Genomic DNA, 27,412 nt, shown 5'->3' with positions numbered 1-27,412 from the left:
GCGCGGCCCCGAGGCCTGGCGCCGACCCGGCTCCCATTACGGCCGTTATTCCCCCGGCTGCCGGCGACAGGGCTGCGACCAGGGGCCTTCACCGGAGCGACGGAGATGCCCGCAGAGCGAGGCGAGGCGTGGGCCGGCGTTAGCCGCAGCGCGGCGGAGCGCTCGCCACAGCTTGCCCGGCTCAGCTGACTGCAATTAGGGCGTCCTCTCTAATTACCTCAGCGGAGTAACGGTCGGCTCCGCTGAGGGGAGCCGGCGCCCTCCCCCGCCTTCGCGCCGCGCACCGGGCTCCGCGCGCGCCGCCTCACCTGAGCTCCGCGGGGCGCCGGCCCCCGCGCATGCGCAGCCCCCCCCCGCCTCACCTGCGCTCCGCGCTCCCCTCCGGCCCCGCCGCAGCCTGAGGTGAACAGCGAAGGGCGGGAGCGGGGGGGGGGGGGGGAGAGAAGCGAGGCAACCGCCCGACGGCGCATGCGCCCCTGGACGCCGCGCGCCGGCCCCGCTCCCCTCAGCCTATGGGTGTCCCGTCCCCCCCGCCCCGCGCGCGCTCCCCCGCTCGCGCACACGCGCACTCCCCCCCCCCCCGCCTCCCCCCCCCCCCCCCCGCGCGGCAACCACCTCCTCGGCGCGCGCCCGCACCGGCGCGCGCGCGCGCGTGCGCGCGGCGGAGTCGCGAGACTGGCTGCGGCGGCCACGTAGCGCTGCGGCGGCGGTGGCTGAGGGGAGCGGGAGGCGCGTCCGCCGGCGGCGGCGGGGCCTGGGCCTGAGCCCGAGGCCGAGGCAGCGGCTACTCGAGCGCCGCGGCGGCGGCTGAGGGGGCCGAGCGGAGGGAGAGAGGGAGGGCCCCGGCCGCCCTGCCCTCCGCCCTCCCGCCTCGCCTCCTCCACCCGCCCTCCGCCGCCTCGCCTGTGCCCCCCTCCCCTCGCCGCCCGGCATGGAAGGCGGCGGGGGCGGCCCTGAGGGGATCGGCCTGGGTGAGTGTGGGCCGCCCGCTCGGCTGGGGATCCCCTTCCCCCTTCTCCTCGGGCCTGGCGGCAGCCGCTGAGCAGCGCTAGGCCCAGCCCGGGAGTGGGTGACGGAGGGAGCGGGGTAGAGCCGCCTCCCGGCCTGGAAGGGAGCGGGGCTGGGGGGGGGGGCCGCGCCGTGCCCGGCCCGCAGCCCCCCGGCGGAGCAGGGTGCGAGCAGGGCACCCCCCGGGCGGAGGGGGTGCAGCCGGGGGAGCCCCCCGGGGGAGGAGGGGAGCGGGCGAGGGAGGAATGCTGCCGGAGGGCCAGGGGATCTGCCCTGGCTGCTGCACCCCGCTGGGAGGGGGCTGTGCCACCTGCCTGGGGGGAGGGGAGGGAAGGTGAGTTGCACGAAGCAAGTGGGGGGAAAAAAAAAAAAAATCTTGCTGTATTTGCCTGTGCTGGACTGCCTTTCCACACCTCTCTTCGCTTTCTGCCTTTGCTTTCCAGCCTCCTCCCGCGGAGTGGTGGCATGGAGGTGTGGGGGTCACTGGCAGCCCTCTCCTTCCTCCTTGTCACTTGCTAATTGTGCAGCCACGGCGGTGCACGGTCCGCGATTGTTAGGAGGGAACGTGGTTCTTAAATGCACTCGCTTCTGGGACTGGAGTTGTCATTGGGTAGGTGAGGAAATGAAATGTTACCTTCTCCAGTAGCTGGTTCTGGGTCTAGGTGTGTTAAGGGAAAAAATCAGATGTTTTCTCTCTTCCTCAGTCTTTTGCTTAGGTATCTTTCCCTTCTCTTTGCTCTCAGGACATGTGTTGTGGTATGTGTATCCCAGGGTGCATTTTTGGGGGGTTTTGTTTTGATTTTTAACTGCCTTGTGTGCAACTTTCAGTCCTGTGGATGTCTTGGTACAGGTATTGTTAGAATGAAAAGATACGCTTCAAGATAATGTATCTCTTTGGTCTTAGTAGCATTATGTAAGTATCTTTAATCACAACTGAGTTGTGGCATCTTGTGCAGTAGAAGTGATTTAAGTCAAAGCGAGGGAAGTACTGTAGACATAAAGGATGTGAGGAATGTGCATTTTTATCTTTTCAGGGGATGACCTTAGCTGTATTGTTCTGGGAATGGCAACTGGCACATGCTTTGTTGACAGTGGTGTATGCGCGGTGAATCAAGAGAATGATGGTGGGGTATGTGTGTGCGCGCTGAATAAAGGAGATGTAATGTGCGAGCATTGATTTGTGAAGGATGGTGTGGTGCACCTTGATTTGCCACCGTGCTGATTGACTGCAGCTTGATTGTTTGCATGTGGAAGTTGGGCGCTCTTTCTCTTGAGGTGACTGGTGTCTGTTAACAAAATGCATATTACAGATGCAGGACTACGGATGCTGGTGGGGTTAAAAAGGCGGTGGAGTAGGAAAATCTCATATTAAAAGCATCTAATATTTTATGGTAACAGATATTTTACACCCTTTACATGGGTCTAGTGTTCTCATCGGTACCTATTTGAAACCCCTTTATCTGTCTTTCTACCTGCATGTAAGATGCATTTTTTTCCTGCTTTATAGAGATTAATCAAGCGCTTGCAATATGGTTGTTGTGCTGAAAGGATGAAGAGCCCCATCCCTGCCCCAGGCAGCCAACGCTTAAATTTAGATGTTGATAATGAAGTTGAGATATAGAGTAGACTCACAGTGTGAATGTGTAGTTAAGGGATAGAAATTTTGAAAGCTTTTTCAGAGAGTATTTGTTTAAAGAGAAGTGCAAAATCATGAACGCTTTTTATTTTTCTGACTAAGCAATTGCCTGTAATAGGATGTCAGAGACTTAAGATTTTATTTATAATTTTATCTAGTATTTGGCAACTAGTATTTATAGCTACTTCAGCATTTATTTGCAGTAATTGAGATCAGTTGTATTTGAGAAGATCAGTAAATGCTAAGCCACAAAACATTTGTAATATTTGTAAAAACACCTTTCAAATCTTTACCTGATCGAAAGAGACTTTGGCATTATAGGCTATTGTTCATTTGTTTTAAAGGACTTAATTGATTATTATTTCTTCTCATCTAATACTGATACAGGAACTTTGATGTTTTCTGGAGAGTAAATTCTTCAGCAGTTTTGTATGAATGGTTAGGTATATATAGGAGCTAAATTATAAAAGCAATTTGTCAGGTTCTGTTGCAAGTGCAAGGTATTGGGATGTTCTGGTTTTATTCGCATTGCGAGAATCGTAGAACGTGGAAATTTCAGACTGAGAGGTGCAAGTTCATCTAAAGACAGAAAGTCTTTATACGTACAAGAAATTGCTTATAGATCGAACGTGCTTTGTCTGGTGTCAAACCACCTAGAGCATGAGATGTCCATGTAAGAACGACTTGGGAAGAGTCCTTTGAGTTCGTACAACTGCATTAAATAGATATTTTCAGTAAACAAGATCCCATCTTCCAGTCTTGGTATCGTGTGCCGTATCAGTGCCTAATGGGAGAGTGGTGTACCAACAGCATATCTGAGATAGGTATATTTAAGATGATTACAAAACTATGTGTCATCAGTGACCTATTTCTGTGGCACACTATAATATGCCTTATCAAAGAATAAACTTCTTTCGAACCCCACAAAAAAGAGAGACATAATTGGAAGGAAGTACCAACCAATTGAGAAGATTGATATGTTCTCTAGCGATCTGATTCTGTGAATTATTATTGTATTAAAATATTTTATAACCATTCTCTTGGTTAAATTCCTATAGCACATAGCAGCTGATCTCTTAATGTATTCTGCTGTGAAACAGCTCTCTCCCTACAAGATCCAGATCTTGGCTTCTAAATGGGAGATGAAGTAAATTTTAAAGAACATAGTTTTGTTTTTTAAAACAATATTAGTTTATATTTTGCTAAATATGTGCTATTTGTCTTTTCAGAATCTTATGATACCAAAGTTTGGGGGTTTTCCCCCACAATAGTTAGAAAAAATGTGGCTTTTTATGTGGAGGTCATTTTATTATCATGAAGTTACACACTTTAAATATTAATGCAGTCAATGAGCAGATACTGTCTACAGTTGACATCACCCTGTAATGTCTTGAGCTTCCTCAAGCTGAGGAAGCATGGCTGAATTATTTCAGGCAGTGTTTTCCAATAAGAGTCTGTAGTTTTTAATCTGTTCTTTCTGTGGATCTAAATGCCTAACTTCCAACTGTTTCCACTGTAAATACTAGGCTTACATATTTTAAAAACTTTGCAATAACTCCTCTATTGTATCAAAAGTCTAAATAACTAATCTCTGTTAACATAAAAGGATGTTTTGTCTAGAAGTGACAAATTTTATGCCTTTAAGAACATTTTAATAAATATACGACTTGTCCTTGAAGTTGCAAACTCTGTTTAAACACATACTCTTATAAGTGAGTAAGTGTGAGTAAAATTATATACCATTTTGGGTCTTTGCAGGATCTTCATTTTCAGTATTTTGAAAAGTGGGTGGGGTTTGCTTATAACTTAAGTAGAATTCATGTAGGTCTCGTAACTAGTAAAAGCATAACAGACAGACTTTCCTAGTTCAGTTGAAACATTCATTAGAACCTAAACTTCTGTATCTAATTTCCAAATTACCTTCGCAAATGCTTAGTTTTCCAAGTGATCTTAAATTGGTGATTTTTAGGTTGCTCCTCCCTCCTGAAAAACAATTGCATAGGGAGTGAAACTCTGGCTGTAGCTCTGGTGCCAGCAGCTTAAACTCATTAACACAAGCAGCTTGCATTAGTTTCCTTGACACTTTCAGACACCCTTCCCTGAGGAGGTTTCAGACTAGTAGTTTTCACTCAAGAGAAACATTTAGCCATGCTAAGCAACTACCAGCACTTTAATGCTGTACTGCTCTCTTGTTTGTGTATTTTTAAGTTTTGAAACTTGATTCTTTCAGTGGAAAAGTGATTTTAGGAATGTAATACGAAAAGCAAGTGGGCCTGCTTGAAGATAGGTTACTGGAATTAGATTCCTTATTAACATTTGAGACAAAACCTGTTAAGCCAATTTAATTCTGTCCCAGGTACTAAATACAAGTGAACAGAAAGTTTTTCAGCTGGAATTTTGGAGGAATATTTGTGGTACCACTGCAAAGACAGATGGCCTGGTAGGATAAGGTAGTAGAGCTTTTTTTTTTTTTACAAGCAGAAACTTTTATAGTTGAAAATTTACAGACAAGCATCCATTGATCTACATACCTTCTTTTATGGGAATGTTGTACACAAAAAGTTGCAAATATTTGAGTTGAAGCATAGCTGAATCTTGCAGGTGCAGAAAGCTTACTAGAACTTTGCTTTTCCTATGGCTGACTAGTCTCGTGGAAGACAGTAAAAATCTGTTCTGAACTCCACAGTTGCTCGCAGGTCATGCTTATTTAAGCCTTTTTAGTGCTTATGTGATGAAAAGGGAATTATGGAATGTGTCTTAATAGTGCTGTCTGAAGACAAATTACATACAGTGACAACTGTGAATTTTAATAGTAGAAGGCAGATTATTTCTAACGAAAAGCCTGATTGCTGTTAGTGTCCAGTATCCTAACACGTGGCCAGTACTGTCAACTAGTTGTGTCACTGTAATATTTTTGGACATTTGCTTAACAGGAGTATTTATGTTTTCTAATTGATGCAGATATTTTTTGCCACATATGTTTTAAAGAAGCAGCTCTCCTTCCTGCTTATACTTCTGTAGGTTTCCTGGTTCTGTCCTTTCTAACAAATTACACTGTTTCGTACAATGATGGGAGCTCTATCCTTAATTCCAGTAACTTCCCCTTTTTTACTTTTCTTTTTCAGGCTAGCAAATTTGAGGTGTTTCTCCCATAAATGATGGGGTCAGATGCATTGCCATTCCTCAGTATATTTTGTATGCTTTCTCACTGTAGTAAATTCTCCAAGTTCCCTGTTAAGTGACATGCAGCGTGCTTAGATTTCCCGTGTTTTAAATGCATGTCCCTTTATGAGGGACTTATGTTGGGATAGGTGTTTAATGCGCTGTGACACCGGTAGGCTTGACATTATGAAAAGACAAGTTGTGGTATATAGATGTGACTAAAGAAGTCTTTAGCAGGGACAGAAACATATCCTAATAAATCTTCATTGCCCATGTCATGTAATAGTAAAAATGGCTGCTGAGAATCTCTAGTTTGCTTTATTGTAATGTGCATGTCTTGGATCATTCATTTCACACTTGCTAGCTGCAGGATAAAATCTATTAGTCAGAGTGAAATGCCATGCTGACTGCAGTTTAAAGGTCTGAGAAAAATTATGTCCTGAATTTAATTGCAACTTTTTGCCAGGCATTTTTATTTTGACACATACCTTGTTGCACTTTTCTTCTTCCACTTGTACCTTTCTCAACTGATTCCAATTCTTGTATTTTCCTGTTTGGTGTCCCCTCACCTTACTCTTTCTTTCTTACACTGTTTTCTACTGCCTTTTTTAAACTTGTTTCCTAAACCAGTCTGTTTTCTTTTCCCTCTTTTAGATTTTCATAGCTTTTCCTCTAACCTGCAGGTTTCTTGATGAAGGATCCCGCCTTCTACTTATCTTTGATAAATTACCTAGCCCACTTACGGTGCTATAAAATCATTTAACATAATCTCTCCTGTGCACAACCGACTTCTATTATCCCACTCCAAGCACTTTAAATTCAGACAATAAGATGAAGTTAATTATCCCTGCTGTCAGTGGACACTCTTCTTCCTTTCTCACCCTCCCTTCGCACAAATAACCCCAATCTTACTGAGATTCTTACTGAGATGCTCTTCCCTGTCTTGCTTAGGAAGCTAAGTAACTGTTGTTCCTTTTTGCCTAGAAGGAAAAGAAAAGTTTTGGGGTTTTTTTCCAAGTGTTCTCTCTCTCACCCTGAAACTAGCTGGCTGCTGTAAAGGCAGCATCTCATTGCTGAGGTTTGGAATTTGTGCACCACTGAGTAGGTCCTGAGGTGGTTTCTGTGATAGTCCGTTCAGACCTTTGCCAAGATGTGGGTTTGACTTGAAGCCTATAACTCCAATCCTACTGTTCTTAACGATAAATCTGTGGGTTTAGACTATAACATGTCAGTAAGGAGAGAGAACTTGTATCTAAGAATATTTTCATAATCGTTAGGAACTTATTTTTAAATGAAAGCATGAGCTATGCAAAGGCTGAAGTCATTTGAGGAAAAATTGCTGTTTGCTACAGGTTCTTGAAAATACATTATTTTTTCAACCTCAGTTCTTAAGGATAATCCTCAGATGTTTTCCACAAATTTGTTATCGTGCTTCTGGTTCTCTTACCGTGGTATTTTATGGAAGGTGAAAGCCAGATTGCACCTGTAGAACAAACTGATTATTTCGGGAAGCAAAATCTGGTAATGCATGGTAGTATTTATGAAGTTGCACAATGAGCTGGTTCAGAGAACTGATCCAGCTGAATATTTATCCCAAGGAATGGTTATTTTCCAGGCAGACTGATTTCCCAAGGCATCTCGCCTTGCAACCATAAGAATGCCAGCGTTGGCATATAAATAGGGAAAGAGTGTACTGCCTCCTTTGGCAGCCACACAGACTTAGATCAGATTAAAATGAACAAGTAACTTTGGCCTTAGCTGATAATTGTCCTCACTTTGCCCAGAAGGAAATTTAAACACAAAGCGGAGATAAGATGTCCATAGCTGCATAATGAATTAGAGGAAAGACTGGGAATAAAATCCACTGTATCAGTGGGAAGAGTATTTATGCTTGAGAATTGCAACTGTATAGCATGTGAAGGTTGAAATGAACTGCTGCCGTGGTACGGTGTCTGTTTTGATCACGCATAGACTTGCTGAACAGCTTTATATCTCTGTGTCTAACTCTGGTAACTTCAGGGAGAGCACTGAATGTAGTTTCTACTTGCAAAGGTGGGAGTTCTGTTGAAGTATTGTTACTTGGTTAGCATTTCTTGGAAGCTGATAAATTTATGTGTTGTTAAATGTGCTTTTGTTAAATTATGTAAATATTATAAAAGCAAGACAGTCTGTTTTTCCAAAAGTTTACATTGTGCATCTAAAACAAACTCTGTGTAATGTTTCAGAAGATTCAGTAGCTCAAAACAAGACAGTAATTGGTAGTGGGAGATAACCATACCGAATGGTTATTCAGGGTTTACAGGAGCGTTGTGACATTGTGCAAGGAGAAACACTTACAATAGTATAGTTTTGGTATTGGCACGTTTAGACTTTGTCAACACTAGATTACTTAAACTTCTCAACAGTCATTCCAGGACAGCAGTTCCGCTGGTGATTTGTGCTTGCATGAACACACATATCATCTTTGTATTAACCACAAGGTTAGCTGGGCTTGAGCCGAGTAGCGTTTGGTGATTCAGTAGTTAAAATGCTGCTAGAAGTTATAAAACTGAAACTCTGCAGGCAAATGCAGGTGTGTTCTTGTGGGCAGTTTGAAAGGAGGAGATACTAAGAGAAGCCCAGGTAAGGAACAGAAGGGAAAGCTCCTAGTGCTAATTCTCCATCAGCACAGCATTTACCAGTACGAGAGAGTGGTGAGTCATGCTCCTAGCTAGTGCATCTGCCACTGTGCAGAGGGCAGTTGTGCAGCTGCTGCAAGCTTTTTTGTTGCTACGGAGGTTTTTACAAACTTGTTGCTGGTTTCAAAGTCAAAATTATCTAGTATGTAAAGAGCTCTAAATGAAAAATGGAGAGGATTTTAAACCTATCCGTAAGCACATTCCAATGATGTGAGAAGAACAAACTTTAGAGAGATCAAGTTCACACTTCATGAAGCCAAAGAAGATTTTCCTATTTAAATCTTCTTTTTTCTGCTACATACCACTCTCAGCAACATTCCAAAATATTTAGCAGGTTTTTTTAAGATAAACTGATAGGCTGGAAATGAATCAAAATGTTTTTAAAAAACTACATTAAACTGTGACTGATGGACTCTGTAAAGCGTGTATGTAACATCATGCTCTCAGCTCAGATGAGATTATTTTAAATGTTCCATTATTACAGTGTAAAAGATAAATGATACAGGAGCACATTACGTGCTGTGATGTGTAGTACAGGCTGGTCAACAAAAAGCTGTAAGCAAATAAGTGAGCCTGTCTGTGAGTTTTCTTAAACTGAACCCTTCTGTAAAAAATACAAAAGTTGATTGTTACCTCCATTCTGCATATTGCAAAGGTCTCCTTTAGGGCTTGCTAGGAGAGGAGGTAAGTCTGTGCTGGATATAAAAGTTTATTATTTCCTGCCAAGTTAGTGCTGTCAGCTTAAACCAAGGAAAAACACCTTTCCTCCAGAATAAATGTCCAGGTGGAAGTTATACCTGTCAGCTTTACTTTGTGGACAGACCATTTACATTTTTTTGAGCTCTCTCAACTGATCTGCATCTACATATTCAAAGACACAGATACACATCTAATGGCTCTTTCTCCACTCCTCCTGTCTGGGAGGAAAAATGCTAACTTTGGGAAACAGAAGTACAGATCTTGATGGCAGATTTCCTTTTTGTTTTCATATGGCTTTGTGTGTAGCCTATATTGTTAGTGCAATCATTTGCAATCTTAAAATAAGTTAGTGATGCTTAATAAGAAGTGTCATCACTGGCGTCTGTGAATATAAATGGACAGTTTAAAATCTTAGTTCAGTTTTTACTAGTCTTCAAGATACGTGAGCAGATAATGATGAAAGCAAGAGTTTTTAAAGCAAAAAGGAATCTTGCCACTGAACAAGAAGAAAACTAGGCAATAAAAAGTGATTTGGAACGAAGAGTAGGCCAATGGATGAAACAATTGCCCTTCAGTATCATAGCAGTGGGTAGTTTTGAACTTCTGGCACATATTTTGATGAGTATACAAATTTGAAGGGACAGATAATCTGTTAGTGTGGTCATACAAAGCTTTTTTGCTTCATGTGTGTGTCTTCAAGTTACCAAATGATTACAGAAAAGTGATAAATATGAAAGCTAAGTGTATACATGTGAATGACTACCGTTGAGTGGTAACTACCTGGTTTTGTTTTAAGCTTGCTTTCAGTTTTTTGCATTGAAAGATATAGATGAGACACAACAATAGATTTGAATACAAGGAAGTTCCTAATTCAGTCACAGGTGTTTAATTTTTATATATTTAAGGTAGCAGGAAGGGCTTAGACTTTTAATTTGAGTGTATATCGTGGTGTACTAGAATACTTCTTTCAAGATGGTTTTGCCTAGTAAAAGAAGAATGTTGAGGTTTGTGGCTGTCGTATCTAAAACTAGTTCCTAGCCAATAGAAAGCCTTCAGCTTATTGCAAAAGCTGAGGGATTATAATGCTGCCGAGTTCTGAAATGGCAACCTCTTAAACTATTTTCTGTGGAGATAATGCTTGAAAAAATTCCAGATTCACAGTTCTGGAAATCACTGGTTTGAAAGCCTTTGTCCCTCAAACCAGATTTCTAGATACAGCCAAATAATTCATCTTAAGAAATGGAAAAAGCTTGAAGGCTTTTTATCGTAGTTTTTATGTTTTAGCTGCAGGATATTATATAAGGCATTTTTCTGGAATTGGAAATATGGCCTGCTTCATTTTCCATTAGACTGTTAAATACTTACAGGCAAATAGCCAGCTCCATACAGTGAAAATATGTTGCCTGCTGAGTTAGCAAGATACCTATCGTAGATTATTTTAGGAATGGTCGGAAAAAATAACTGGACGATGGGACAGTCTAGATGCTGTACTGCATCTTCAGGCTTTCATATACCACCCTGTCAAACATACTTCTGCCCGGACCTTTACTTTGAGAATTGGACAGTATTTATCCACTCTCCAGTCTTTTGTTTCCCTGCCAAGACTCCCTGCAATACTTGCAGTTACTGCCAACGTTGTTGGTTTTTTATGATGTGCGTGTCAGTTTGCTTAGTTGTACCAAGACTAATCCATTCGAGACAGAGATGCCCAAATATGTGGCGTAGCTTTAATTTCACCAAAATACAAGCCACAGTGCCACACATCATTTTATGTCTGATCATTTATATGACCCGATGGGAAAATCTGTTTGAAGTGAATTTTGAGCTCGCAGTGAAAAGAAGAGAGTTATGATTTTTTTCTGTTTTTCACAGAACAGTCCCAGGAATTGTCGCGAATGCTGTTTCTGAGTATCCTCTTGCCATGTTACACCATATTCCCAAAGTCTGTGTCAGCTGCGCAAAACTGTCCTTCTGATACAGAAGATAGGATTACTCTTCTCTCCTTTCCTTTGTAGCTCTACTAAGCTTGAACCTATTACAGATACCATCTCTTAGGTGGGTGTTACAAGCTGTCCCTTGACGTCTAGCAGATGACAGAATAGATCGTTAGTCACAGTCAGTCTTTTTATTTTGCATTTACATGGGCAAAGGCAGGCTTGAGTACTTACCCATAGAAATGCAAAAACTGAGAGGATGTGCTGACTGTGGCTCTGTCTTGAGATAAAACTTACCACTTAAGAACATATTTTCAGTTTTTTGCATATAAAGCAGCTGAGATGCACAAGAAAGGAGTGATTGTACGATGATATAAATAATTCCCTCTTGTGTTATAGTCCTGATTACTATCCGCTGACATGATGTAACTTGTACCAGATGTGTTTTCCCACTAACTGGGAATTGCTGTGCCTGTGCGCTATTCTGTTTCATGCACCTGTTCTTCAAACTGTGCAAGTATATTGAAACTTATTTGTTCATGTGCTCTGAAATATTGCTGATGTATTGAACTGTAGGTGACTGGACCATTTTAGTCAAACACTTTGTATTTTCACTTTGCAGTCTCTAGTCGTTTTTTGCTAATAAGCTATTCAGAATTCACATTACCTAAGGATTTCATAGAGCAGAGTTGTAGTAAGAAATCATTAATGTTTTGTTATTTTTAGGAAATTTACTGCATAACTTTGTGCTGGGCAGTATACTTAAAGCTAAGTTGTATCTGTGCATTGAAAATTATATTTTTCTGAGGCATTTTCTTGTATTTCTGTCCTGTCTGCTGACTTGAAATTGATTAATGGATAACACTGATTAATATTAACAGAAGCTAAGTGAAAAATCACACTTTTATTTACCTCTACGTTTATACTTGCCAGAATGATGCATTTGCTTATCAACCTTTCAAAATAAATACATGTGCCAGTTTATCATAGTTCTAATACTTCTTCTGTGTCCAAATAATGTGACTAATAAGTGTGAAAGCACTTAACTTATAATGATGCTGCTCTTTTGAAAGGGTTGAGCTACGCTGTTGCATTCTGAATTCACATAGAGTCTAGCTGTACTGAAATTAGCCATAATTTCTACCTGATGAGTTAACTTTGACCCAGCTTCAGGAAGCAGGGAAGCTGGCGCTCCAGTTTTGGTTAGAAATTTGAGTGGTGTCCAGGTTTGGCATAATGTTGGAGCTGTATTTAATCAGTCCCCCCAACCTGCAGCCACTGACTTAGTCCTGTTCTGAGTGTAGGTTTTTCAACAACTACTTGACTAGTTTGAAAGTGTTACCTTAAATAATGTAAATTATTTACTTATGCATATGGTTGTTTCGCTCCTTGTAAACTGTGCGCAAATCTGGTTGCCCCAGGACTTAATGGAGCTGCTGGATTGTAGCTTCCAACCAAAAGATGTTCAGGATCCTTAATAACTTCAGATTGTTAATGCATATGCAAAACGGCATTGCCTTTAATTATAACACAGTTATAATTTTTTTCCTTAACTTTTAGTTTCTTTAACTATGGTTTGAGAGAAGTCTTGTTTTATGGAAAAGAAAATTTCGAATTTCAAGATACTCAAACTTCCTCATTGAACTTGGTTTTATATACAGTGGTCTATATACCTAAATGGCAGAGTGGAAAACCTATTCATGCCCTGTAATGCCTCTTGATTGTACCCATTAAAAAGCTGCTGCTAAACTGAGATCTGTCTGCTCTTAAACTGAAGAGGAGAAGAAAAAGAAGTTTTGGGGGTTGTCTCGGGTGAAGTTACAGGTCTTGTGTTGTAAAGGAAGTGTGCAAATTATTTGTGATGCTTGTATAAGGTGTGTGGTATTTTGGTGCTGCGGTGTTAGCTGTGGTTCAGATTCCCCCACGTGTTAGGTGCTGTATACCTTTGAAGAGATAATTTTGTCTTGCTGTCTTGTGACCTATATTAACGTTGCGAGCACTACCTGCTCTACCAAGTTGGAAGTGAAATCTAGTACAAGTGGCTTGTAAACAGAAACAAAAAATGATCTTCTGTGCCTGTCTTGGAAAGGCTGTGTTATAACAAAGTAAGATAATAATGGATGGCTAATAAATTAATGCATTTTTAATGTTGGACATTAACTATTGCAACCTCTTTTTTCATAGTATTCACTTTTCATGCAAGAGGTAGGTGGGCTGCAGGAAAGCCCCAAGCTCTTACCCTTCCCCCTCTTTTTCCTTATGGTGTGTGCAAAACTTCTGTGGCAAATGCCACTGATTTGTGAATTGAGGCATGGGTATTTTTTTAAAGGAATTTTCTGGTCCTTATGGCTATCTGGGAAGAATGGGGGGAACTTCCAGATGTTGACAAAGTAATAAATTGATACAGTGCCCTCTTTGTGTCTGTAGACAAATCACCCTTGTGCCTGCAATGCTTCTAGACTTGCCAACCTACAGCAAAGTGAATTAGACCAGCGTCTGTCGATTTTCAGAGCTAATATTGATAACTTTTCTATGGGCAGCAATTGAACTGGTTAAAAATTTAAAAAAAAAAAAAAAAAAAAATTAGGCCACTGTCACATTGACCAGGAGTGGCAGGGTCATGGCTGGTTGTGGAGTGCCCCGAAGTGTCTCTTCTGTCCTTTTATGGGAGCCACCAGAAACATCCAGGCAGAAAGAATGAGCAGTTAAGTGTACATCTGTGGAGCTGGCAGCCTGTTTGCGATAGCAGGCAAACAGCTGTAGGCCGTGCAGGGGTCAGTAGCTCACAGGGAGCCTTGATGTGCAGAAATGACTGTGCAGCCACTTCACTTACTACAAAAGCTGGAAGAAGCAGTGTCTTTCTTTACATCCGTGTCTGCTTCTGGTGGGTGCTTGCCAGAAGTCAAATCGTAAGTCCTTGGCACAGGTTAGACGAAAATATGAGATAGCCAGACTGTCAAGCTGGTCCCTCTCTGAGGGCAAACTAAGGACATTAAATTTAAAGTTGTTAACCTCTGAGTATATTGCACTTGGTTTGTGCTGATTTCAGGGCATCTGTTGAGCCAAAGTTGGGGCAGGTAATTGTGCTAGCGCTCTCTGCTATAAATTGTTCTATTTTTAGTACAGCTAATGTGAAGAAATGTGGTTTTTCCTTAGAAGTAACGAAAGCATTGTATGAAGCGTTGCTCCCACATACACGTGCTTCTTCCACCTACACGTTTGTCTGCAAGTTGTTTGTACTTTTTTTCTGGGTTTGAGCTTTTAATATTCATAGGCTTGCAAACCTTTCTTGTATGATCTTTGATTGTGAAGTGCTGCATGCACCTCATAGGTTCATTCTACCCTCGTAATACAGTTACTCAGCAGTTTTATATCTAGATAGGCTTCTTCAAAAATTGCTTTGAAACTGTGTATCCTTTTTACATTTTAACCAGAACCTGTATTGCTCGCTTTTGTAGTATGGCTGAAATTCATTCTGTGAGCCCAAGCTGTTTAGCAGCTTTGAAAAAAGTGGATTCACTTTGGGGGGGGGGGGGGGGCAAAAATAAAAATACCGAAATGCTGCTTTCTTACATTTAGGATTAGAAACTTAAGGAAAAAAATCTTCTATTAAGATATTTTGGGCAGTGTTTAAACTACTGTCTCTCAGAACTGTCAGTAGTCTAGTAGTGTGTTGATGGTATTAAATGTATAAGGAGGGCTTTGCTTTACCAGCTGTTCGACTGTTAAATAATGTTGTTCGAAAGTTGTGGGTCCCTTGAGGGTAGCAGGCGGTGTATTCAAAGTGAAAGTAGGTTACTGATTCTGCTGAGTGAAGTGGTTTTAAGACCAAATAGCTTTGATAACTCAGAATAAGCCCCTTTGTTCTTTTTATTTGAAGTAGTACTGTGTTCATACAAAGTGGTTTATTATATAGAATATTCCTTAAATGAGCAGAGGTGAAATGATGGCAGGATATGGAAAGAGAATATTTCAACGTTCAGTAAATGGGGGCGGGGGTGGAGGTAAAGCTTCCTTTTCGTGACAAGTTTTTTGCTTTTTCTGGCTAGATAGCAGCAGCGTTCTGATAGCCTTCCTGATTTACTCGTGCAACGTGAGAGATGCTTAATATGCTGAGGAAATAATCGGGTATAATTTTCTACATGACATAGTGATTTTCCGAGCTTCTGAATAATTCATTACATTTTGTTAAAGGAAGAGCTAAACAGTGGATTTCATCATGCCCACTGCTTTCTAAGGCCCTTCGTGGGTATAGGGTCGTTACGCTGGTTGTGACTGCAAGCCAAAATTATTTTATTATTTACTAGTTTTTCCATCTGAATATTACTTGTGATCACAAGCCAACGTTAACAGCCCATCTCCCCGTATTTCCTGGCCCAGCTGGGTCTTGGCGCTCGTCTTCCTGCCACACCTCTGGAGCTGGGAAGCTGGGACCTGAGACCCTGCTGAGGATGGAGCGAGGATGCAGCAGTGGGAATAGACCCCGCTGTTGCGGTGCTGTGAGTCTGTCTGCAGGTCACTCTGTCAGGCATCTTCAGGGCGCTTTTTGAGTGCGTTTGGAAATATTGGAGAACCGTTCAAGAACCTGTTTGATTAACTTTAAGCTGGTAATGAGTCGACTGGTTATTGATCAGTCACTTTCCCCAGAGTGTCACTTCACAAAGATTGTAGGGCAAGGTTCAGTCTTTTTTGTTATTCAAACCGCCGAGACCATTGGTACGGTCATCTTCTGTTCAAAGGGGGAAATTTCTGGTGGAAGAGTAAAATAGAAACTATAATATATGAATTGTATCAAAACATGTTTGGATGGAAGTTACTGCATTTGTAGTGTGGAGAGTATTTTAACTCAGTACGATGTGGAAGGAAATTTGTCGTAAAAATCCATGTCTGTAATACTGCTTTAGGTTGGTTGCTTTTTATTGTTGCTCCAAGAATACTAATAATAAAAATGGCCATATGATTCTGCGAAATCCCAGTGGTTTATACCTGTCTGCTGGACTTAGCCCAAGCTTATAGCCTCAAGGAAATTTTCGGACTCCGGTAGTGGGGATCCGGCTCTTTTCATACTTAGCTGCTCGATCCATCCATTTTCTGTGAGGGACCTTTTCTGTCCTCTAGTCATGGGATGTCTCTTAGGCTCTGTCCTTAATTCTCCTCTTCTGCACCCTCTAGCTGCAGGTTTAGTTCTGCGTATGCTGTTTGGTCAGGATTTCCAATGTATTTCTGACTTGATCTGCGCAGCCAAAAATCTTGGCTTGATGTTGCAATGCTGTGCTACCAAAATGTAATTGTCCTGGTGAAAAATAGATGTGAGCGCTTGATTACTTGTATTCATTAGGGATCACGTGGCGTTTTTTGCAAGAGGAAGTAACAGTGTCCTGGTCAAATTCCAACTTGGATAACTGCAAGTGAAATTTAGATGGGCGAATGTAATATTGTTTGGCTACTGCACTGTGGAATAAGTAGCTGGGGGAAGGGAGAATGAGACAAAAGAATAAGTGCCTTAAATCAAGAGGCTGTATGAGGGATCTCTGAGGTGGAAACAAGCAGGGGACGCGGTGTTCTTAATCTGATTTAGTGCTGCAAGCTGAAAATGTCTCCATTGAAATTCTTCACGCATATCGACATTAATGGAATGTTGTTCGGTATAGTATGTCCTCTTTCTGGGTAAGGATAGGGTCTCTTTGGGACATACAGAAGGAGAAGAGGTATTTCTGTGTAGGTATGCACCTTGTTTGATGGAGAGGCATATGGGAGTCGAGCAGAGTCTTGGGGCCATCGGTGTTCCCAAGAGTCCAGGAGAAACACAGATCAGCATCTTGGCCCAGCGTTGAGGCAGGTGGCGGTGATCTTTGGCGGGTGGAGAACATTCATTTTGAAATGGATAGCATGCCTTGATTTCCATATCTCGGGAGTCTAGTACCAGTTCTGATCCCCACAAAAGGTGCACGTTTGTACATAACTGCCAGTTTTGCTTGAGATGGTGCTGTAGGACAGTCCACACCCAGCAGATACAGCTCATAGATAATATACCCGGTGCTTTACCCCAGTTGTACAAACTCAAAACAAAATAATTTGCTGAAGGTTTTAGTGATTTTTTTTTTTTTTAATTGACTTTGTCTTCTCTGTTGTCTTTTATAGATGAAATGTTCAACAGTTCGTTGGCAACTTTCTTCAGAAGAATAATTACTACTGCTCTGCTCTTGCCATAATACCAGAATTCTGTGACCTACACATCAGTGCTAAACACCAGCAGAGAATCATATTTTGTTCATTCTGTGTAGATGGAACAGGCATCGGTCTTGAGAGCCCATCCTGATTTAAAGCTGCTTACTTGATTTTCTGGGATTAAAGGTGCTCAATGAATCAGGGCCCCCCAAATGAGTCAAACAGCCAATTCTTGCCAACAGTTGGTTGAAAACTGTGCCGCGCATGTAGCAGGGATGGCGCAAGAGGACAGTCGCCGTGGTCAAGTGCCACCCACGTTTTATCATGGTGCCAGCCAGGAACTTGATCTGTCCACCAAAGTATACAAGAGAGAGTCAGGAAGTCCTTACTCTGTGTTGGTGGACAGCAAAATGAGTAAACCACATCTCCATGAAAGAGAGGAGCAGCCATATTTCAGGGAGAACAGATCGGTAGGAGAGGTCCGGGCTGTGAAAGAAGATAGAGAAAACTCTGACGACTCTGAGGAGGAAGAAGAGGAGGAAGATGAAGTGACTTACAAAAGGGAGCAGATTATAGTAGAGGTAAACCTTAACAACCAAACATTAAATGTATCAAAAGGGGAGAAGGGTGTCCCCTCCCAGTCCAAAGAGACTGCTGTTCTTAAGACCAGCAGTGAGGAAGAGGAGGGTGACAGTGGGGAAGAGGCCACTGAAGACAGTAATGATGATGAGGAAAATGAGAGGCAGAAGAAAAAAGAGAAAAGAGTGGAAAAAGTTAGTGTTGCACAAAGGAGAACAAGGAGAGCTGCATCTGCTGCAGCAGCCACAACTTCCCCATCACCCAGAACTACAAGGGGTCGTAGAAAGAGTGTGGAGCCCCCCAAGCGTAAGAAGAAAGCTGCAAAGGAGCCCAAGGCACCTGTGCAGAAATCAAAGTGTGAAGAGAAGGAGACTTTAACCTGTGAGAAGTGCCCCAGGGTGTTTAACACACGCTGGTACCTGGAGAAGCACATGAACGTCACTCACAGGCGCATGCAGATCTGCGACAAATGTGGGAAGAAATTTGTTCTAGAAAGTGAGCTGTCCCTTCACCAGCAAACAGACTGTGAAAAAAATATCCAGGTAGGTTTGCTCACCTGCTTGCCAGATTTCCATACCTTCTGTCGTGCCCTGGATACAGCTAGTGGACACTTCAGAGGGGGAAATCTTTTGCGCAGACCAGGTTCTGACCGAGACCTTGTCTCTACGTATCAACACTTTGGTGTCTTCCAAAAGAAGTAAATTGCAGGGAACAGAGTGTACAACTGACATCTGCTTTAGCAGAGTTACTCTAGTATTTAACTACGAGTTGGGGAAAACGCAAAGCTACTTTAACAAGTGTCAGACTCAAGAGTAACTGGCCTGAAAACAAGTGCATTTGCAGTGAAGTACTTTGACAGGATAAACCCTCCTTCTTCAGGTGCTGAGCACCTGCAGCTATCGCTAGCTTTAAAGTTCAGAGTGTTTCAGTGTCCTGAAACTCAGTCACAGAGTATGTCCAGGTAAGGTTTCAAGGGAGAACGGAATTATGGCACTTCGCTGGTATTGGAATCAGAAATTTGTAAAATACCGGAGAGGCAAGCAGGTGAGGAAGAAACTAGTGAAGTCAGGACTTGAACTTGTGTTAAAATGTAACTTTTTTAAATCCTACTGAGAGAATTATATAACAGTAATTTACGGTAGCATTCATGTATGCATATGGAAGTGTATGAATTCAGCAAGTAAATCTGTTCATGAGCCTGCCCTTTTCCCAGTGCAAAAAGCTCAGTAAATCTCACTGATAATATAAAGATCTCTGGTCTTTCTCACCAGAAGATTTGCAGCTCTTAATTTTAAACAACAATGGAAGCCTGTGTTGTAATAGAACCCTTTTAAAGTTTAAGTTGTGGAAAGAGTTTCAGTTTTCTGATTCATCTGTGGTTTGTACTTTGCTCATAGGCATCTATGTTCTCATGTAACTGGGGGCACTGTTTTATCTGGTGATTCAAACATGCTTTTTTTGCCTTGTTAAACTAGGCACAGTGTTGCCACCTACTTCTGAAATAACCCCACTGCCAGCGTGAAGCAGCTTGAGTTCAGTTTCTGCAGAGCTGAAATGTTGAGAGTTTGTAGGGCAACAAGTTTTTTGTCTGTCCAATGAGTTTTACCAGAAAGATTTAAGATTTTTCTTGTTTGTTTGTTTGCTTAAATGCTAAACTGAATTGGTATTCAATTCCCACTGTGTGGGAGACAGTTGAAATATTTATTGCAATTTCTCTTTGCTGTAAGACTCAAATGCAGCTCTATATAACACTGTTATTTTTCCTTATGTTCCAGCTCATAGGAGGAAGACTGAAGGAAGGAGTATAATATAAGATAATGAGTCCTGAGCATAGTTAGTAAAATGCATAAACATTTCAGTATGTCCTTGCAGGTTTTGAAATAAATACTTCAAAAGTTTAGTGTAGCAGAGAATATTTAAATGTAAATTTAAGGAATGCCCTGTCATCCAGGTGGCTCATTCACAGCATAAAATCTTTTGACTTTAAAGAGGAATTCATGAATAGTTTGTGTGTGGTATAGAATGGAGAAGCATCCTGTAATCCGTGCACCCATATGGTTCTGAGGGGTTACATTCCTATGTCCAAAAGTGATAGGAAAAGAAGAAATTGTAGAAATTGTGGTTTATATCCCGTACCAGAAGAATCGGGTCCAGAAACTTTCCCAAATATTTCTAGTGCCAGAAGCACTGCTAGTCGTCTTCAAGTTCTCAGTATAAGCATATATTCTACACTTATTTTTGTCTGTCCTGACATTTGGAATGTGTTTCACAGCTGCCTGCTAATTTGTTTTTATTACGCTTGGCAAAAGGAGTAAGGGGATATGAAAGTTTTACGTTAATGTAGGGTTTAATATGTCAAGAAGGGGTATGGAGCTTTGTCTAGGAAAAAAAGTGGTTTCATTATGTAAGTGGTAATTGAACTGATAAATGTGCTGGTTCCTCTCTATTTTTCATCTAAGTGATGGAATCTATCTGTTTTTTCCAGGTAATTTCTGGTTTTCATCCTTTCAAAATTAGCACTTTCACAGAATTTCTGTTGTCATCTTGGACTCTGTGTAGTAGCTCTCAGTGTTAGTGATCTAAATTACTTGCTGCTGATCGTCAATTAAATTGTAGACTGACTGCTTCAAGGGCTTGCTTAATCTTAAATCAAAGGGGTTTTGATCATTTCTTAGCATTGCTTTATTCTCTAGGGTTGTTTTTTTTACCCCAAAGACTGCAGTTTGTTCCTGACATGCCTCCAAGCAGGTACTTTTAGAGGCAGAGGCTCTCCTTGGAGTCAGCATGGTGAGCGGTGTACCAGAGTTTCCAAGCCTGCAGAGATTCAAGCACTGTGGAAGCAGCATAACTTGCCTGTACAGAGAAGAAACGACTTAAGTTGACAGAAGGCATAGTATTTGCTAGGTCTGCAGAGAACAGCATACAGCCCTTCTTACTTTGAGGGAAGGAGGGTAATTGATAGGCAGAAAAATGGAGATGTACCAAAAACCCCAAGCACCCCAACAGCTAACAAAAAATAACAAGCCACAATTCCTTCCTCTTCACTTCAAAGATGAAAATGACTTGCTATCCTCACATGTGTGTCTGCTATCAAGTTTCACAACTAAGATTATTCTGGAATTTTTCAAAATTGTACAAGGATTTTTTATTATCAAGTCTTTAGCAAGAACTAACTATTGGGGAAACAAAGAGGTGCGTGAAAGCCCGTGGATCCAGCTCATCACTGACTTTGTGGATGTTTCACAGTAGTTGTGGGAAGAGATTAAAACATTGCTTGCATATGGTCATTTTAGACCTACAGTGCTACTGATACGTATAAATGAAGAGTCAGAACATGAAAGATGGAGGTGACAACTTGCTTTGCTGTATGGACTGTGTACCGGACTGCGTGGTCAGGAGCTGCAAGATGGAAACTGTCTTCTGTATAGAGCTAAAAGGATGAGAGCGCTTTGACTAGTTCATGGGCTGTTAGACCTGGATTTTGAGGGGTCACAGTGCTCCTGTGAAAGACAGGGCTGGACGCGCGGATGGGTTTAAGGCAACTTGGTGGTGTTGGCCTCCTCCACCTCTGTTGGCTTCTTCCCACACCAGCAGCATCAGTGCCTGTGAAGTTGTCTTCTCTGTGTTAGCTCCTTGAGGGCTGCATCCAGCTATATATGCTGTTGTGTTTTGGAAATAAGTTAGTGCAGTGGCTCTGGTGCTTTTCAGGTGGCACCAAAATGCAGTGTGTTAACATCCTCTCTAATCCTGTTTGATCTGGCTTTTCCTAGTGTCATTGTTTCATCTGTGAAACAGTAAATGTAAGCTGAAGTGCAGTCTGAGACAGTATACAGCATTTTGACTTGTTTTGGGCTTTTTGTCATGCAAGAGGAAGATACGAGGCTTAACTCCACAAACTTGAATCACTGAATCTTTCTAATTTAAACTTCCTTCTATTTATCCCATTCATTCATTCAGTGCGTTTCCTGTAATAAATCATTCAAGAAGCTCTGGTCCCTCCATGAACATATCAAGATTGTCCACGGATATGCAGAAAAGAAATTCTCTTGTGAGATTTGCGAAAAAAAGTTCTACACCATGGCCCACGTGCGGAAACATATGGTTGGTGAGTTATTGATCGGCGCTTCTGTTGGTTCTGCCTTGTAATTTGTCTTTGTGGTTCTTAACTTGTAATTGCTGTTTTGAGGAGAAAAATAATAAGGCAAATTCAGTTGTCTGAGCTTTACCCTTCGCAAAAAGTTAACGTCTGTAGTACTGGGCAGCAAGCAAAATTATGTATGTGTGTGCATATGTGTATATACTTACAAGCTGTTCAGTACTAATCGTTTTCCTGCTCAGTGTTGGAGAAGAAAATTGGTTCAAGAACTGTTTGCATTTGAATGACCCTCTCCAATGTACTGTTGTGTTGCAGCACACACAAAGGACATGCCATTTACATGTGAAACCTGTGGAAAATCATTCAAACGCAGTATGTCTCTCAAAGTACATTCCCTACAGCATTCTGGAGAGAAACCTTTCAGATGTGAGGTGAGGCAGCAACTGTTAATATGTTTAGATACGGTAGCATAAGGCATGAAATTAGTAACACTGTCAGTAGGACATGTAGGTGGAAACTGAATTGACTGACTTGTAAATGAGGTGCAGTTTCATAAAAATTTGGGAAGAATTCTCCATGTGGAGAGCACAGCAGGAGCGCATCTAGCAGCAGTTCAAACTGAGATGTATTTGGTTTGCTTTTACTGCTGGCTGTCTTTTTTTTTTTTTTTTTTTCTCTCTGAGTACACACTACAGCAGGATTTGAATACCGGTTTTCCCCTCAGTGTTCATAGCAAAGCCTGATGCAAATTTCGTTAATCCTCCCTGTCCTGCCTAGTAACTTGAAGCAGATAGAAGTGGTGACAGTGAAAATAAACAAATTACTGCTTGATTTTCACTTATGAGAAAAACTATTGTTCTCACTGCAAACTATTACCTCCTTGACATCTAAGACAGTGCTCTGAATTTGCATTTCCTAAACCGAGGGTGCACCCGTGTGTGTTTGTGTTGGGGTGGGGTGGGGGGGAGTACCTCACTGATGCATTCACGTGCTGCGATTGTAATTTTATGTCTGCCCTCGGGAAGGAGACCGTATGGGACAGACTTACCCAGTCATATGTCTGGGGCAGATAATGTCTCAGTCATCTGATGGGGATGCTTGTGGGTATCACATGATGGAGGCAGAGGGGGTGCAGAGCCCTTCCTGTTTCCAGGGCAGGTCTGGTGGCTCACCCTGTCCACGAAGTGGGGCACAACTCCAGCCAGACACGTAGTAGTAGTGGCGGTAGTGCAGCCAGAGTAGTCTTGGGGAGAAGACTCGTAGGGAAAGAAATTACCTCATACCAATAAATAATAGCTGGAAAACAGACTGGCTTGCTGAAAAACAAGCCTGCGGTAGAGCTGCTGTTGGTTTTGCCGTGTGAGCAGAGTCCTCTAGTGGAGGCATGCCGTAGTCCAGCAGAGATCGCTGGCAAAGCTGCAAAACCTCCAAATGATACCTTAAGCCAACAGAAGCACTTTTCTGTTGGCATAACCGTGCCTCTGCCGGGCTTTTGCCAACAGCTGTGTCAACTAAAGGTTGTGACTGTTCCACGCTCCTTGCCAGGGCTCTTGTGCCAGCAGACCTTTTAGTACAGACCAAATTCTACTCTCGCTAAATAATTTAAATTCTGCGTTTGTGTGAGGGTCTGTGTGTGTACTAGTTCAGGTATTCTGTACTCCTTCACATAGTACGTTTGAGTGCTGTCCCATGACTGCCTTTCTTTCTGATGCGTGATGCCTGAATATCGTGGGTTGCTGTTTTTCTGTTGCAGAACTGTGATGAGAGGTTTCAGTACAAGTACCAGCTGCGTTCCCACATGAGCATCCACATTGGGCACAAACAGTTCATGTGCCAGTGGTGTGGCAAAGACTTCAACATGAAACAGTACTTTGATGAGCACATGAAAACACACACTGGTAAGAACGTATCAAAGAAAAGCACAAGTACCTCCAGGACAAAAACTTTCCTGTACTTCCAGCTGTATTCCCTTCCTTGGAATTTGGGATCAAAACTGTTATCCAGCCTAGAAAATCAGACAGGAAAGGCTAATGCATTAACTTACTGTTAAACCTAACTGTCTGTAGTCCTGTGATTCACTGGGGGGGAAAATGAGAGGTTAGGCTTACTCGTTATTTTGGTCTGAAGGAACCCCTTGCCAAAGCCTTATAAAAGATTGTCTTGTGTGTCAAAATCCAAAGGTGAGAGAGGATTTCATAAAGACTGAGGACTTCTGTGGAACAGCTGTCTCTTTATTTGCTGAAGGTAGCAATCACAATAGCTTTTGTAGGATGCAGTTTGTTTGCGTTAAGTATGCTGAAGTAAGTATTAGCAGATGTTCTGTGCCTAACTGATTGCCGTATCTGTGTTCGGCAGGAGAGAAGCCCTTTATCTGTGAAATCTGTGGCAAGAGCTTCACCAGCCGCCCAAACATGAAGAGACATCGCAGAACTCACACAGGGGAGAAGCCCTACCCATGTGATGTGTGTGGCCAGCGATTTCGCTTCTCCAACATGCTCAAGGCACACAAGGAGAAGTGCTTCCGTGTTACCAGCCCCGTCAATGTGTCAACTGCTGTCCAGATCCCACTGTCCACGACTTCTGCCACCACAATCCCCGCTGTAGTGAACGCACCCACCACCCCAACTCCACCCATCAACCTGAACCCAGTGAGCACACTTCCTCCACGCCCCATTCCCCACCCATATTCACACCTTCACCTACATCCTCATCCTCACCATCCACATCATCTCCCGGTCCCCCCGGTTCCTCATTTACCCCCTCCTCCAGCTCTTTTTAAGAGTGAGCCTTTAAATCACAGAGGCCAGAGTGAGGACAACTTTCTGCGACACCTGGCAGAAAAAAACAGTTCAGCACAGCACCACTAACATCTTTGCTTCCTGCCAGCTATTTTCCCATTTTATGCACATGGAAACATGCCCTCATGGAACTACAGAGGGCTAGTTGGTGAGGATCTTTGTCTTTCTCTTAGCCCCAGCAGATGGTCCTAATTTTTCCTTTGAATCAGTTAACAAACAAGGAAATCCTGTTTTGGATCAGCAGTGCTCATTTGAACCTGGGAACCAACAGGACTTAAACCCATTTTGCTTGCGTTTTACTGGTGACTTTTATAAATTTCAGATACTGAGACTTGTGGAATTTTATAATTTCATATCAGCTGATGAGGTATGCTTGCTTTTATATCCTGGACTTCTCCTCAAAGAGGAGATAGGCCTGGTTTTCTTTGTACTAATCGGAAAGGCTGTGAGATTAATACAGAGCATTAATTGTATCACTGTGTATCGTAATGGATTCTTTTCAGCTTTTGGTGCCGGCTATGGAGTGAGCCAGCCACGTATCACAGTATATTTGAGCATTATAAAGAAAGACAAAAAAATTTCTTGTTTGTGTAGCTCTCCTAACACACTCTTTATTTTACTACAGAAATTATTTTAGAGTTTTTTGTATAGACCTATTTAGTAGTCTGTTTCTAAAATGAAATGTATTTCAATAAGCGGTGTAATTTTTTCAGTGTAGCTGGACCTATGTTGTATAATAGATAAATTTTTATAATCATCGAAATGTGATTCTTAAAAGATGCATATAGCTTCTATAGTTAAAGTTATTCTTACAACCATACAACTTAAAAGGTGCTTCAGAGAAGAAAGGAACCCAAGAGGTCTCTGGAAAGGTTGCCTCAAAAGTGATGTTGATTTCAGAACTTTACGTAATTTATTTTAGTAGGGCTTTTTTTTTTTTTTTTTTTTAACCTTACGTTTCCCTTTTCACAGTTTCCCTTAAGCTTTTTGGACAAGGACGTTGGGATACCGTATTCCTGCTCCACAGGTTTTCTTTAGTTCAGTTGGAGTGAGGTATGAGATGGATTAGAAAGGGAGCCCCTTACACGTAGGGACCCGCTAGTTTGCGCACAGGGAGTCACAAGACAATGAGAGATCTGACAGCAGAGAGGAAATCAAGTATTCTCAAGTCAGCCGAGCATCTTTTCTCTTTATGTAGGAGAGCCGGATTTAATGGCTTTTCATGGTATGATTTTAAGTTGGGGATCGTATCAAATGCTGCTCTTCAGATTGCTTTTTGGAATTCCTGGAGTTGTTAGGAGAGGGGAATTAAGTGAGATCATAAATGTGGTGTTTCTGACTGGTTGATTGTAAGAGTGAGAAGAGAAGTTTGAATGAGACAATGGTGTTTCGGTTGCATTGTTAAGAAAATGCTGATAGCACTGTATGTACCATGTGAAGCTCTATCCCATAAATGTAATGTGCATAAAATTATGGGATGATTTCTAGGGCTCGTAGTCATACTTTTGGCAAGTCTAAGTTTTACAGTTGTAGGATAGGAAACTTTGAATTGTAGGCATGTCACTGTTTCATAATCCTGGGAGGCAATGAGGGGGAAATGACAAGTTAGTGCAGGGATGGTGGGCTGGAATGCCAAATGTATCTGTTTTAACCAGTGAGTAGCTGTTATTTTTTCAGGTTTGTATTTCTCTTCAACTAAAACTAAATATAGCAGCATTATGCAATCTAGGAACTTGTTGCCACCTTCAATGAGGACAGAGGCCCAAGGCAATGTACTGTAAGTCCTCTTTTCCTTAAAATTCCTACTCTTCTGTGCTGCTTTTTAAATTAAATCCCACCAAATTATACATCCAGAGATCCTCATAGGCAGATGGCGAACTTACTATTCTGCTTGGTAATGAACCGGGGTTTTGTGGCTAATGGGATTAATTTTTTTTCAAGATAGCAGAAATGGTGGAAATTCTTCCTAGCATTACTTCCTCAAGGTTAATGCTGTTAAGCACTGTGTTTTGAAACACCATGTCCTCTGTCTGTTGAGAATTAGCTCCTTAGTTGATGTTTTTCACCATTTTCTACCACCTAATCATTAATGTTGGGTTTTTTCATAACAAGCATAGGAAACTTTAGGAACCAGAAAGGGCAGTTTTGGCCCAACGAACCTATTCATTTTTGACTGAGCTGAAACCCCTTCCAGCATTTCTGAAAAATAAAATGATGTTTTTTAAATGTTTTCTCTATAATATTTATATACACCCTCTTACCTTCTAGAAGAAAAAGCCAGTTATGAAAGTGAATTTACACTCATGATTATGACTGTTGTATTTACTGTGGCTGGTCCGCCCTGGAGGTTCTATGCATTCCACGTCACATTTGCAACCTACATTTCTGTTGTGCCACTATTTTATGGTCAGGCCTGTTATTAAATGATTTTTAAATGCTAAAAAATTCTTGGTAAATCAATTGTATTCCAGTTTTGCAAAATGATTTTCTTCTCAATAAATTTACAGTATTAGGCTGCTATTCAGAATTCTAAAATCTGGGACAGTTTTTTTCTATTATTTAGTTCATAGCAATGATACGCTTTGTATTTTTTCCTTCCGAGACACATGAACTTCCTTTCTGTGGAAGAAGATTAAACTATCTAACCCACTTAA

The 27,412-nt window shown here is 41.9% G+C and overlaps 1 protein-coding gene across 3 annotated transcripts; it reads left to right on the top strand.

The window, feature by feature from the left end:
• The first annotated feature begins 823 nt into the window (after nt 1-823).
• ZNF652 (zinc finger protein 652) lies at nt 824-27,412 on the top strand. 3 transcript variants are annotated; one of them, XM_076356977.1, is made up of 6 exons: nt 824-971; nt 17,259-18,406; nt 21,822-21,969; nt 22,276-22,391; nt 23,714-23,858; nt 24,316-27,412. In XM_076356977.1, exons 2-6 carry the CDS (start codon nt 17,498-17,500, stop codon nt 24,825-24,827), a joined length of 1,830 nt encoding a protein of 609 aa, XP_076213092.1. In that variant the 5' UTR covers nt 824-971; nt 17,259-17,497; the 3' UTR covers nt 24,828-27,412. The 3 variants fall into 3 exon arrangements, with proteins under 3 accessions (XP_076213092.1, XP_076213093.1, XP_076213094.1); XM_076356978.1 differs by lacking the exon at nt 824-971 and adding an exon at nt 1,465-1,618; XM_076356979.1 differs by lacking the exon at nt 824-971 and adding an exon at nt 1,465-1,622.

Source organism: Aptenodytes patagonicus, chromosome 20 (genome assembly GCF_965638725.1).
Source record: "Aptenodytes patagonicus chromosome 20, bAptPat1.pri.cur, whole genome shotgun sequence".
Lineage (NCBI taxonomy): Eukaryota > Metazoa > Chordata > Aves > Sphenisciformes > Spheniscidae > Aptenodytes > Aptenodytes patagonicus.
The sequence above is the reverse complement of the archived record's forward strand: the minus strand, read 5'-3'. Positions and strand labels throughout refer to the sequence as shown.

What these genes read in the sequence shown, in the direction of transcription:
- ZNF652 (XM_076356977.1), top strand. Translation starts at nt 17,498, where the DNA reads ATGAGTCAAACAGCCAATTCTTGCCAACAGTTGGTTGAAAACTGTGCC. An exon ending in CGTGCGGAAACATATGGTTG is followed by an intron (nt 21,970 to 22,275) that starts GTGAGTTATTGA and finishes GTTGTGTTGCAG; the next exon opens with CACACACAAAGGACATGCCA. An exon ending in AGAAACCTTTCAGATGTGAG is followed by an intron (nt 22,392 to 23,713) that starts GTGAGGCAGCAA and finishes TTTCTGTTGCAG; the next exon opens with AACTGTGATGAGAGGTTTCA.